The 14,448-nt window shown below is 42.4% G+C and overlaps 1 protein-coding gene across 1 annotated transcript in view; it reads right to left on the bottom strand.

Moving 5' to 3' along the window:
- Nucleotides 1-233: 233 nt before the first annotated feature.
- The window catches only part of LHX5 (LIM homeobox 5), a 45,959-nt gene continuing 31,744 nt past the window's right edge, over nt 234-14,448 (bottom strand). The window contains exons 4-5 of the mRNA XM_077280875.1: nt 5,695-5,860; nt 234-1,925 (exon numbers count right to left, since the gene is read on the bottom strand). Coding sequence (XP_077136990.1) covers nt 1,558-1,925; nt 5,695-5,860 — 534 coding nt within the window. The 3' untranslated portion in view covers nt 234-1,557. The remainder of the gene's footprint in view (nt 1,926-5,694; nt 5,861-14,448) is intronic.

The following is a 14,448-nucleotide window of genomic DNA, read 5'->3' on the forward strand; positions in this document are numbered from 1 at the left end:
GCCTGAATTTAAATAAATGATTAGAACTGAAATAAATGATTAAAAACAAAATATTGTAGAATAAACAATAGGCTATACAGACTATCGTGTATTAGGAACATAATATTTAAACAACAGTTTGATATGTTTAGCAAAAGGGAAGAGGTTTACTGCCATGAAAATTCTGTATTTCACAGACAAAAAAAGATAAAGGACATGCAATGTATATTAAAATATACTCCTGCCAGAGTGCAAGTTGGAAGATGTCGGAAAGAAAAAGGCTGGTGAACATTGTACAATAAATAAGGAAACACAAAACGTACTTTATTTTTTCAATTCTTTATACAAAATAAGTAAATGTGAAGCTTAGAAGCTTCTCAAATTATAGTACAGCATAGGGGCTTCCTCATTGCCCCCTCCTCTCATCTCCCATAAATTATTTTGTCGGGGGCTGGGAGGTTATATAAAAAACAAACATATTTTTGCACAGTTTCTTGGAAGTGCATAAGTAATAGATAAAGGTGACTTTTTGCCTAATATCAGTGAAAGACAAATCCTACAAACTTGCCACTAGAGGACATCCTAACACCACATTGTTGGTATACATGAAACAGATCAATTTAAGCCTCTAGAACTATTTTAAAGGGTTTTTTTTTTTCTTCCTTGCATTTTATCATCCGATTGTAAGAATATAAGGGTTATATATTTGACACCCATTTCTTAAGCACACTGGGTTAATACCAGCTAAGAATTTAATCAATGCAAAAACTGAAAATGGGAGCAATATCTAAATCCAATCCATCACATTAGCATGTACAGGTCTGCTAACATTTCTTATTGCTGCAAGTTCTGCCCAGCATTACGGCTTATGCATGAGAAATAAAATTTAACTTTTTTTTATTATTATCACAAACGACCCATTAGTGACAGTGAGGTTTGGCGTCTGATTTCGTCTTTTCCTCTGTATTGTCAATAGAAAATTCTATAAAGAATTGCAAAACACAAATCAAATAAATTATTTGGAATATAAGCTTTTTTGCTGATGATCTGAATGCTAAATGATTTCCTCTTCTAATCAACTTTTGGAACTGTCACTAGTAATAGAATAGAAAGGTATAGTATGAAAATTGGTCCCAATCCATGTGGTAAACTAGTAGCTTCACTGGTGTTCCAATATGAGGGAGGAGGCAGCCCATTCAACAGCCATGGAGGTGAATTTTGGTTTTAGTGCCATCTTGGTCCCAATGAAGAATCTTATCCTGATCTGATGGTGATCCAGTATTTCAGGATGAGATACAAGGAGACTGACTGGAGGTCTACTGTCAGGGTGTTGGCTTTTGGTTGTTTCTGTACTCTTTCATTTTGGTTTTTTACTTTGTCCCTTTTGTCAGAGGAGTGTTCATTTCGAGCTCAGCATGGGGCGTTGTGTTGAAGAGCAGGAGGTACTCCAGGAGAGCTTATACTCTACTTTATGCAGGATCAAGTCTTTGTCCTATCACTTTGAAAGAATGAAATAAAAAACCAATGCTTGATATGTGGTCAGTGACGAGAGAAAGTTTATCCCCCAAGTTTCAATTATTACCACACTGTGGCCTCATTAATGTCTGGGTTTTGATGGGGTATAGGACCATTAAAGCCACTATTGCTAGACATAGAAAACGGAGGACTTGGACCACTGCTGAAGACTTCTCCAGATAATGGATGAAGTGAGCCTGTCATGCCAGGCTCTGGACTGGGTGTATCAGGGTGAGATATCATGTCCGCATATCTTTGGTTTTCTGAAGGATGATGGCCAGCTAATGGTGGTTCTAGGGAACCAAGAGGAGTAGAACCAGGCCCTGAATTCTGTAAATAGCTGGAATCTGCTGGGGATTGTGTCTGGGAGGATGGAGGACCGTGAGGGAAAAAATCATAGTTTCCACTTCCGTAATAATCTCCTTGGTAATCTGCAAAAATAGAAACAGGAATAGAGATGAATAAAAATGATAAAGACAGTGTGGTCATATGTCTTCTTTATATCAATTATTCTTACTTCTCATACTTAAATGTCTATGACATTGTCAATAAAAAAGGCAAAATTAGAGGTGAGCATCCTAGACTTGTCCATGATGGGTAGTTTTTAACCTATTTTGTTTCCAAAGGGTCTACTTTTGGCCTTTTATGCATGTTATGAGTACAGAGCAGTGCCTAGCGTACAGAATCGTAAGCTGGTCTTGGTGGCTGTGGTACATGAGATAGCACCAGAAAGCAGCTCTTTTGTGTGTTTTCTAGTGAATATATAATTTATTCTGTCAATGCGAGAGAGTGCCGCTGATAAAACCCGCCATAGGATTAAAAAGCAGATGACAAGCATATGAAAACTACAAGTGGAAGAAAAGACAAAAAGACTGAAAGGAGAGAAAAGCCACTGTGAAACGAGAACTTGCTTTGCATTAATTAAGACCAAGACAGGAAAGGTGAGGAATTCATTTTTTTTTTCTCACAACTTTTTTCCTAGGTGGAAAAACTGTTTTATAAAAAATATATATAAAAAACACAACAATTTAGGTGAGAAGAGACTTTGCTTAGGGCTAGACTGACATCATCCAGCTCTGCTTTACCAGTAAACCGATGCCATTTGCATTCATATTTCTATCTGAAAAAACATTCCGAGGCCCTAGACTGAGCGATATACAAGTACAATCTTTACGTCTCAGCTATCAATAATAGGTAGAGGCACATCTGTGCTTAATGTCGGTGTATATGAGAATTCCTCTAAATGGATGAAAATATATAACCTTTTTTGTTTACTATCTATCATTTAAAAGGCCAAGTGTCTTCATGTGATGTTGACAAAGTTCAGCATCATTTCTTACGGGGGCGTTCTTTGATGCCATGAGATAAACACCTCCCACAATACTAGCTTGTCTGGGGTCAGCGCACTCATACCCTAATTAATGGTAAATAATAAGCCAAACACTTAGTAGAAATAAATCACACAGCTAGCAGAATGAAACCCATTTGTAAGTGTGGCAAGGCATTAAGTGTTCAGGGTATGCTGGGCTGCATCAGGAGGAACGGGATAATACAAAGATGCAGGGAGGGAGCAGATGGGGAAATAATTACTTTTTAGGCTACTTATTACACAATGAAAAAAAAAGTACCAAGATGGAATCAAAATGATATAATCTAAAAAAAATAGGATTAAAAACCTAGAGAACGAGAAACAACTATAATATTAAAATAGACACTTCCTTTAGTTATTTAATAAATATTCACCTTACTTTATGTCATGAACTGAAACAAAATCTAAACTAGACTTCTACTACTAAATATAAATGTAAATGCAGAAAGGATCCTGTGTGAAAGGATCCACGGGTCAGATTTAGTATCCTTTTAATTGAATTTGCGACTAAATCACCTAGAGGAGAAGGAATAAAGCCATGTATTTGGATTCTTTTGTTTTGCTCTTTGCTCAGAATGAAAGAACCGATTCTGTAATCTCTTGACATACAAATCTATTCAGGGCACAGAATGCACAGCTCTTGGTAAACAGACATCCCCATTCATACAGCTCAAAGAAACAAGACACATCGAACTTGTAACAGATCACAAAGACATGGGAAGGAGGGGGGTGATGTATAGAGGAGAAGGGAAAATCTGAGATTTGGGAGAGAGGGAGGCAGAGATGTGGAAAGGATTGAAGGAGGAATATATATTAGGTGCAAGGATGGAAAGGGAGCTAGGGAAGGCTGGCGTAATAGAGGGAAAGGCGTACGGAAGGAAAATATTGACATCAATAAGAAATAGGCTAGACATTGTACTACATGGTACATCAAGCCAAAGAAGAAAAAATCACATGAAGTCAAATAACTAGAATGACATAAAACTGTGAGGATATATATATATATATATATATATATATATATATATATATATATATATATATATATATACATCTTCATCAAGAACCTCATCATATATCAAGAACCTATGCACGTATATATATATATATATATATATATATATATATATATATATATACATATATATATCCCAAAAGGTTCTTGATCGAATACTCATTCCCCATAAATAAAATTGCACTATAGACTTTATTTATAAAACGAACAAAAAACAACAAAAGCAAAACACACATATATATATATATATATATGTGTGTGTGTTCATTTAATTCACGCAATTCTGAATGTAGGCCAAAAGATCAGAAAATATTTTTGCTTAAGGGCTTTTAAGAATCTTAATATTTGGTAATAATGCACGTGGTAAGGCAGGCGAGAGAAAACATGATAGCTGAATACATACAACAATACGTCAGAGGAGAGAAGAATGATCCACCGCGGCATTTTGGTATTCTCAGATTATTATTTATGTCTGAGATTCAGGGCACATGACACTCATAATAATTGCAATGGGTAAATTGTGAGTCAGAGGAAGGAGAAAACAAACAGAGAAAGGCAGGGTACCCTGCTCTCTTCCAATCACCCTCCATATGTTCAAAGAATGTGAAGGTAATTGGAACAACTGTTGTCTGAATAAGGTACAAAGAAAGCAGCTGTGCTATTGTCCCCTACAACGCTATGGAGAGAGATGGAGAGTGAGGGGAGAGTAAGAAGGGGGAGGTAGAAAGAGGAAAGAGCAGAAAGGTGGGGAGCACATCGTGGGGAAAACCCTCCGGGGGCATGTCACCTCTACAATGACTTGCCGCACAAGAAAAAGTTTAGGAGACCTTCTAGAGGTGATGGCTGCCGTGAGAGGAGGAGGTGGTGATGGTGGTTAGAGGATTGAGAGGGAAAAGGAGATTAAAGAGACCTCAGGAAGAAACCTTGCGAAAATCCTTCTCTTGGAGGCTTTGCAATCATTTAATCTTTGAAAATGAGGTTTCTGGGTAGGGCAAAGGTATTTTAGGGATAAAGAGAAGTAAAATCCTTTACTATTCCTTAAATAGGCACTGATAGGGGTCACCACAAGGAATGTCATACATCTTAAGTTAAATATGAGTTTTCATGATTGACCTTTTGGTAAAATAAAAAAAGAAGTTAAAGAGATTGGATAACTTTAATCTTGCATGGAACATACATTCTGTCTGAGTCCATTAGTGACACAAGCAAAAAAACCCAGATTATATGCTTTTGGTCATGTGTAAAGGGAACATAGTGTTAACACAATTATCAAGCGTTTCTCTGAGATATTGTTAAAAATGAGACTGAACATGATTCTAGAATAATTTGCTTAGTTAATGAAGTGTTGTAGTAGAGGGATTTTAATAAAAAATATACACTGTGAGACAAAACAGAAAGTCGTTGCTATTCTGAGGGGTTATGCATGTACTTGGGAGTAAGTTGGACGTTGAATGTTTTAATTAGATTATGTAACAGATAAATGTATAAACCCTAATTCAAATAAAGGTTCTTGATTGAATACTCATTCCCCAGAAAAAAAAATCACACTATATACTTTATTTATAAAACAAACAAAAAAAACAAACAACAAAAACAAAACAGTAACAACACAAAAAATACAAATTAATTAGAAAACTTTAACACTGAGAATCAGTTTAAAAAACAATGTGTAGCCCCATCGGACATGAATTCACATCCATATTCCAACTTTGATTTTTCCCCAATGAGGATTAATACTGCCTTTAATCTCACAGGTGGTATCCCCAATCAGCTGAGGATCTGTCTGCTGGCACATCACACTCAGGCTGTAGGTTACCTCCATAGTAGCTGTAAGGGCCTGACCCAAGAATGTCCGACTCATCAAGCCTCCCGCCTAATGGCCTCATTCGTCTTGGGCTTCTGAAAAACGCATGCCTTCTAGCACCTAAAGCACTGAGTTGTTTCATTCTCCTCTCCTTGGATCTCCTATTTTGAAACCAAACCTAGAATAAAAAAAAGATAAACGAAGTTACAAAATCATCTAAATGGCAACCAATAATACATTTTTCATGTGGATATTAGCAAAAACCTTTACCTTTTGTAAATAAAATAAAATAAATTCCTGAAATAGCTGTAGAAATGACTTGTCACCAGGAAAGATGAATATGTTACCCTCCAGTAGCTACAGACTGTGCAAAATGCTGGAAACCAGTAATTTCCTTACACACCTGAGACAGGGGCTGGCTGCACAACACTGACATACCAATCATACCAATATCTTATTTGGTCCGCTAGGCAATGATGTAATGTCCTTTCTGGCTAATATGAGAAGTATAATCCTAGGCTGGGCCCGAAAAATACATGATCAATAAGTGACTACTCAAACCATTAAATACCAGACAGAATTAAGGTTGACACTTTAAAAATGTATTATTTTTATATGTTTCTTTTAGAGCACCATCAAATTCTGCAGCGCTTTACATACATTATCGCTGTCCCCATTGGGGTCACAACCTAAATTCCCTATCAGTATGCCTTTGAAGTGTGGGAGGAAACCGGAGAACCCAGAGGAAACCCACGCAAACACAGGGAGAACATACAAACTCCTTGCAGATGTTGTCCTTGGTGAGATTTGAACCCAGGACGCCAGCGCTGCAAAGCAACAGTGCTAACCACTGAGCCACTGTGTCCTCACCACTGAGCCACCATGCTACCCATAATTTATGTACAGGAATGTTAGCCTAACTATCTAGATATTTTTATTTTTTGATTTCTAATAAAGATATTGTCTCCCACAGGGTGGATAAAGGCATTTGGGTCTGACAGTATATAGCAATCTTTATTCTTAGTACTACAGACTACCTTAAGGGTGTCCGAGATATTCCAAAATGTCCCAAACACTAGCAAATGTGGAAAACAAACAAACCATAACTTATGCTTTAAATCCCCACTGCTCCAGTGGTCTCTAGTGCTTTGTGCTGTTTTGCCTGGTCATGTGCCAGTCATGTGCATGACTACTGCAGCTAATCACTGGTTTCAGCAGTGGTGCATGCATGTATGAAACAAAACCACTAAGGCCAGTGATTGGCTGCAGTGGTCATCAGCATGTGCGGCACTTAATGACTGTAGAACGTAACAATTTTAGAAGAGAACACCAGATTGATGGTATGGGGTTATTGGGATTTAAAAGGTAAATTACGGTTAGAGGGTCTTCCAAGCAAAATGAAATCTTTGGAAAAAAATACAAAACATATTAATACTCACCTATTGGCACTCACCTTAGTGCATTGGCACAGGAAGTGGTGGTACCACCATTCAACCAGCCACCACCACACTGCGGCCTGTGATTGGCTGCAGTGGTCAGTTGACTTTGAACTGCTTGTTATCTAAAAAACATTCAATGATGTGCTACAAAAGTCAACTGACCGCTGTAGCCAATCACAGGCACCAGTGGTCTGCTGGCTGTTTGGTGCCGATGCTAAATGCAGAGTGGCTTGCGCTGGATCCAGGTGAGTGGCGGTAGGTGAGTTTAATGAGTTTGGACATTTTTACATATCCAGCTTTTATTTTGTCCAGTTACCCTTTTTAAATTGTATTTATTTCATTTGCTGCTGTTTGGGACATTTTTAAACATATTCGACCACCTCTTAAACATACATTGGGGAAAAAAGTATTTAGTCAGCCACCAATTGTGCAAGTCCTCCTACTTAAAAAGATGAGAGAGGCCTGTAATTGACATCTTAGGTAGACCACAACTATGAGAGTCAAAATGAGAAAACAAATCCAGAAAATCACCTTGTCTGATTTGGCAAGATTTATTTTGCAAAATATGCTGGAAAATGAGTATTTGGTCACCTACAAACATGCAAGATTTCTGGCTCTCACAGACTTGTAACTTCTTCTTTAAGAGGCTCCTCTGTCCTCCACTCATTACCTGCAGTAATAGCACCTGCTTGAACTTGTTATCAGTATAAAAGACACCCGTCCACAACCTCAAACAGTCATACTCCAAACTCCACTATGGTGAAGACCAAAGAGCTGTCAAAGGACACCAGAAACAAAATTGTAGCCCTGCACCAGGCTGGGAAGACTGAATCTGCAATAGGCAAGCAGTTTGGTGTGATGAAATCAACTGAGGGAGCAATAATAAGAAAATGGAAGACATACAAGACCACTGATAATCTCCCTTGATCTGGGGTCAAAATGATCACAAAAACACTGAGCAAAAATCCCAGAACCACAGGGGGGGACCTAGTGAATGATCTGCATAGAGCTGGGACCACCGTAACAAAGGCTACCATCAGGAACACACTACGCCACCAGGGACTCAGATCCTGCAGTGCCAGACGTGTCCCCCTGCTTAAACCAGTACATGTCCGGGCCCGTCTGAAGTTTGCTAGAAAGCATTTGGATTATCCAGAAGAGTATTGGGAGAGTGTCATATGCTCTGATGACACCAAAGTAGATCTGTTTGGTAGAAACAAAACTCATTGTGTTTGGAGGAGGCAGAATGCTGAGTTGCACCCAAAGAACATCATACCTACTGTGAAGCATGGGGATGGCAACATCATGCTTTGGGGCTGTTTCTGTGCAAAGAGACCAGGGCAACTGATCCGTGTACATGAAAGAATGAATGGGGCCATGAATCGTGGGATTTTGAGTGTAAACCTCCTTCCATCAGCAAGGGCATTGAAGATGAAGCATGGATGAGTCTTTCAGTATGATAATGATCCTAAGCAAACCTCCAGGGCAATGAAAGAGTAGCTTCGTAAGAAGCATATCAAGGTCCTGGAGTGGCCTAGCCAGTCTCCAGATCTCAAACTCATAGAAAACCTTTGGAGGGAGTTGAAAGTTTGTGCTGCCCAGCGACAGGCCCAAAACATCACTGCTCTAGAGGAGATCTGCATGGAGGAATGGGCCAACATACCACCAACAGTGTGTGCCATCCTGGTGAAGACTTACAGAAAATGTTTGACCATTGTCAATACCAACAAAGGATATATAACAAAATATTGAGATGAACTTTTGTCAATGACCAAATACTTATTTTCCACCATAGTTTGCAAAATAAATCTTGCCAAAACAGACAAGGTGATTTTCTGGATTTGTTTTCTCATTTTGACTCTCATAGTTGTGGTCTGCCTATGGTGTCAATTACAGGCCTCTCTCATCTTTTTAAGTGGGAGAACTTGCACAATTGGTGGCTGACTCAATACTTTTTTCCCATTGTATCCCTAATGATTGAGCAACCTGGGATGAATGGTTTTACGTACAGAACTTAACGTATGAGTAATTACGTAACCATTCAAATACACAGAAAACCAGAAGATTTTGGGAAGGCTACATATTGAATGCTTGAGTTCATATATGAGTCTTCATGAAGATTATTTGTAGAATATGATTTTTTTTTATAATTGTTCCATTAAAACTTCAGCGGCCTCTGCGGTGAATTTCTTGTTCCTGCAAAACTCCTCTCAACAGCTCTTGTCATCTTGTCAATGTGATTAAGGACTAGGGGACATCATACTCTACTGGTCCATGCAAGGTCACTGACTAGCAGAGCATAGCAATAGTGGCATGGGAAAGGATGATGGACAGTATATCCTCCTCACAAACTTGTATTGAACCTGCATAAGGAACCGTACAAGATTTATCATAATGTCAATTATATGAAAATGTATAAGACAAAAAAAGTGACCAATTTGGAGATGTTTCATGAAGACTTTACTGTCCAAGATGAGTATGATGACTAAGGATCCAGGGGCGGACATACCATTGGTGCAACCTGTACAGCCAAACGGGGGCCCAAGAGATAAGGGGGCCCACTCTTACCTACAAAGCAGGTGGAATTGTGTCATTATGATGAGCTATTGGCTTGCAGAGGGCCCATAAAGCGTTCTTGCATAGGGGCCCTCTCCTCACTATGTCCACCAATCTTGATACCAACCTTAAAGGAACAGTGTCTTTTCTCAGGTTTGCTTTGATTTGCCACACTTTTATCAAAGATGGGTAGACTGGATCAACACTGATTGTTTAGAATGACCGATTGTGTTAAGACTACATCACGCAGTGCCGTTTCACTCATCAAAATGGTGAATACTGCCAATATTAATGTCTGTAAAGTGCTGTGGAATATGATGGCTCTATTTAAACAATTAACACAGCAAAAAGGGCAACAGTATTCCCAGGTCTGTGCACTACCTGTGTGTGACCAGCGTCCTATACAAGCCTTTTTTGTGTGCAATTTTAATATTAAGCAGTTACCCCCTCCATGTATTTGTAGGTGGTGAGCTGTTATCTCATCAGTATTTTGCACCTTTGTTGCCGTCATCTTTATTATATTGGTTTGCTGCATCCTGATAGCGCATTAGTTCTGTGACCTGGCAGGTAAATACTGCTGCCCTTTCCTGCTGTGTTAAATCTTGAATTTTTGGATGAACTGAATTCCTCTTTTTGTGGCTTTGCTTTAAATTTTTCTACGCAATCAAGCATAAAAAAATGGTAGAAAACTCAACTGACCCTGCCATAAGTTATTAGGTTCTGTTGGTCACCACAGGCATCTGTAGTGTTACCGATATGGCTCCTTACTGGGGTTTCTGGCTGTAATATAATTCACAATGCATATGTGATGTCCACAATGCAGGTGTCTTAGCGATGGAAGCAATCAGATTCTAGATATCATTATTCTTTTCTATTTTTTTCTTCTTTCAATAGAACAATGACCTGACTTTGCTATATCCATTTCTTTATTTATTGTAAGAAATAATGTAATAAAGCCTCATTTAGCTCCATTTCCTGGTTTTACTAAAGTGCTGGTAAATGGAAGATAGCATTGGAGGGAATAATTATATATCAGTGTCATAACTGATCACATCAAGCAGAGAACAATTTTGACTATCATTTCGGGGGTGTTAGCACAAATATTAGTCACTGCATTGCATCTACAGCATAAAGTGGTAAAGTTGACCTCTATATATTTGTATGTTGACCAGAATGTGGACATAACAGCTTACGCTATTGAGGTTGTTAGGGTACTGTCACACAGTGCAACTTTCCAAAGATCACGACCAGCAATACGACCTGGCCGTGATCGTTGGAAAGTCGTTGTGTGGTCGCTGGAGAGCTGTCACACAGACCGCTCTCCAGCGACCAACGATGCCGAGGTCCCGGGTAACCAGGGTAAACATCGGGTTACTAAGCGCAGGGCCGCGCTTAGTAACCCGATGTTTACCCTGGTTACCAGCGTAAAAGTAAAAAAAAAAAAAACGTACATACTCACATTCCGGTGTCCTTCAGGTCCCTAGCCGTCTGCTTCCCGCTCTGACTGAGTGCCGCCGGAAAGTGAAAGCAGATCACAGCGGTGACGTCACCGCTGTGCTCTGCTCCGGCCGGCGCTCACAGTCAGAGCGGGAAGCAGACGGCTAGGGACCTGAAGGACACCGGAATGTGAGTATGTACGTTTTTTTTTTTTTTACTTTTACGCTGGTAACCAGGGTAAACATTGGGTTACTAAGCGCGGCCCTGCGCTTAGTAACCCGATGTTTACCCTGGTTACAAGCGAACACATCGCTGGATCGCTGTCACACACAACGATCCAGCGATGACAGCGGGAGATCCAGCGACGAAAGAAAGTTCCAAACGATCTGCTACGACGTACGATTCTCAGAAGGGTCCCTGATCGCTGCTGCGTGTCAGACACAGCGATATCGTATGGATATCGCTGGAACGTCACGGATCGTACCGTCGTAGCGACCAAAGTGCCACTGTGTGACAGTACCCTTACTTTACAGTAGGTTGGAAAGAAATGAAGCCAAGTGGCTCTGAAAATAATCTACTGGAGATAATACATTGACATCTGCCTCACATACATTTTAGAAAGCCATCGGCAAAACGATGGTTTGGATGATCATTTGGCCAGAAGTTATATTTGCCAGACTCTCCCATGTACAGCAGCACTCAGCTTGTTGAGTTCCCTTGTATTTTCTATGAGAGATGTTGACAGACATCTCTGGCGGTAGCTCTCAGAGAAAAAAAGGTTCAGCAATTCAAAATTGGACATATTGGATTCTTCTGACATCATCTATTGGGGGAGAATCAGGAGTTCCATATACATTAGACTGTCGGTCATACCTGACGATATTGGTGAGTTTAGCTGATGTTAGCTTAATGTGTATTGGGCCTTCAGGCAATACAAGCACTATTCCAGGTGTAGAATATCAGCCAGTCATTGTTATCTAGATAGTGTATATCTAATATATAATTGCCTAGAATACTACTTCCTGCAATTTGTGCCAACTTCCGTGGCTTTGTCCGGAGCTAATGTCCGGAGCTAATGTCCGGAGCTAATGTCCGGAGCTAATGTCCGGAGATAAGTGACGTCACCAGTGTCCTACACCCAGGCAGAGCACAGGGGCCCCAGGCAGCATATGGGGCCCCAGGCAGAGCACAGTGGCCCCAGGCAGAGCATAGGGGCCCCAGGCAGCATATGGGGCCCCAGGCAGAGCACAGTGGTCCCAGGCAGAGCACAGGGGCCCCAGGCAGCCTATGGGGCCCCAGGCAGAGCACAGTGGCCCCAGGCAGAGCACAGGGGCCCCAGGCAGCATATGGGGCCCCAGGCAGAGCACAGGGGCCCCAGGCAGCATATGGGGCCCCAGGCAGAGCACAGTGGCCCCAGGCAGAGCACAGGGGCCCCAGGCAGAACATGAGGCCCCAGGCAGAGCACAGGGCCCCAGGCAGAGCACAGGGGCCCCAGGCAGCATATGGGGCCCCAGGCAGAGCACAGGGGCCCCAGGCAGAGCACAGGGGCCCCAGGCAGCATATAGGGCCCCAGGCAGAGCACAGGGGCCCCAGGCAGCATATGGGGCCCCAGGCAGAGCACAGTGGCCCCAGGCAGAGCACAGGGGCCCCAGGCAGAACATGGGGCCCCAGGCAGAGCACAGGGCCCCAGGCAGAGCACAGGGGCCCCAGGCAGCATATGGGGCCCCAGGCAGAGCACAGGGGCCCCAGGCAGCATATGGGGCCCCAGGCAGAGCACAGGGGCCCCAGGCAGCTTATGGGGCCCCAGGCAGAGCACAGTGGCCCCAGGCAGAACATGGGGCCCCAGGCAGAGCACAGTGGCCCCAGGCAGAGCACAGGGGCCCCAGGCAGAACATGGGGCCCCAGGCAGAGCACAGGGGCCCCAGGCAGAGCACAGGGACCCCAGGCAGCATATGGGGCCCCAGGCAGAGCACAGGGGCCCCAGGCAGCATATGGGGCCCCAGGCAGAGCACAGTGGCCCCAGGCAGAGCACAGGGGCCCCAGGCAGCATATGGGGCCCCAGGCAGAGCACAGTGGTCCCAGGCAGAGCACAGGGGCCCCAGGCAGCCTATGGGGCCCCAGGCAGAGCACAGTGGCCCCAGGCAGAACATGGGGCCCCAGGCAGAGCACAGGGGCCCCAGGCAGAGCACAGGGGCCCCAGGCAGCATATGGGGCCCCAGGCAGAGCACAGTGGTCCCAGGTAGAGCACAGGGGCCCCAGGCAGCCTATGGGGCCCCAGGCAGAGCACAGGGGCCCCAGGCAGCATATGGGGCCCCAGGCAGAGCACAGGGGCCCCAGGCAGCATATGGGGCCCCAGGCAGAGCACAGGGGCCCCAGGCAGAACATGGGGCCCCAGGCAGAGCACAGGGGCCCCAGGCAGCATATGGGGCCCCAGGCAGAGCACAGGGGCCCCAGGCAGCATATGGGGCCCCAGGCAGAGCACAGCGATATTTTGGACCACTGTGCGGTGTTTCAGACCCCCTGTGTGATGTCTGGGGCCCTGTTCTTAAGTATATTAAAGATTAAAGTAACGTATATTAAAGTATATTATAGATCAAATTTGACACGTTTATGAGCACCATTGAGTGATATACTCAAGAATGACATAATTTTTCAACATTTTATGGTTTCAAACTGTAAACACTCAGAGTTTTTTTTACTTCAACCAGAAAACCTTAACGGTTCATAAAAAAACTTGACTGTTCAGGATATGATAAAAGTCATAGTATTCTGAATCTTTAACTTATAAAGATACCTTTACATGGGGTGATTATTGGTTCCAGAGAGGCTTTCGGCCGATAATCGTACACATGGCTGGTGACAGGACAATACAATATAAACGTTCAAAGGTAAACACTGATAACATTAAAATCTAATATATAATTGCCTAGAATACTACTTCCGGCAATTTGTGCCAACTTCCGTGGCTTTGTCCGGAGATAATGTCCGGAGATAAGTGACGTCACCAGCGTCCTACACCCGCTCAGGGTGGACAAAGATATATGCCTTCGTGGTGCGCGGCACTTTTCTGATTGGTTGCCGCCTGCCGCGAGCGACCAATCAGAAATGTGCCATACTGTCAAGAATTGTCAAGAGCTGGTGAGTGCAGCCATTTTTTGTTCTTTCTTACTATTATTTATTAATTGTATTATTCTTACATTTGAATAAATAAAGTATATATGGATTCTAGACTCCCGATTCTTTAGAATCGGGCTGCCATCTAGTTACATATATTTATCTATGGCCAGTAGCCTGTGATTAGCTAGGTTCCATAAATCACTCTGTGCAGATTTGT

This window comes from Ranitomeya variabilis, chromosome 1 (genome assembly GCF_051348905.1).
Source record: "Ranitomeya variabilis isolate aRanVar5 chromosome 1, aRanVar5.hap1, whole genome shotgun sequence".
Taxonomy (NCBI): domain Eukaryota; kingdom Metazoa; phylum Chordata; class Amphibia; order Anura; family Dendrobatidae; genus Ranitomeya; species Ranitomeya variabilis.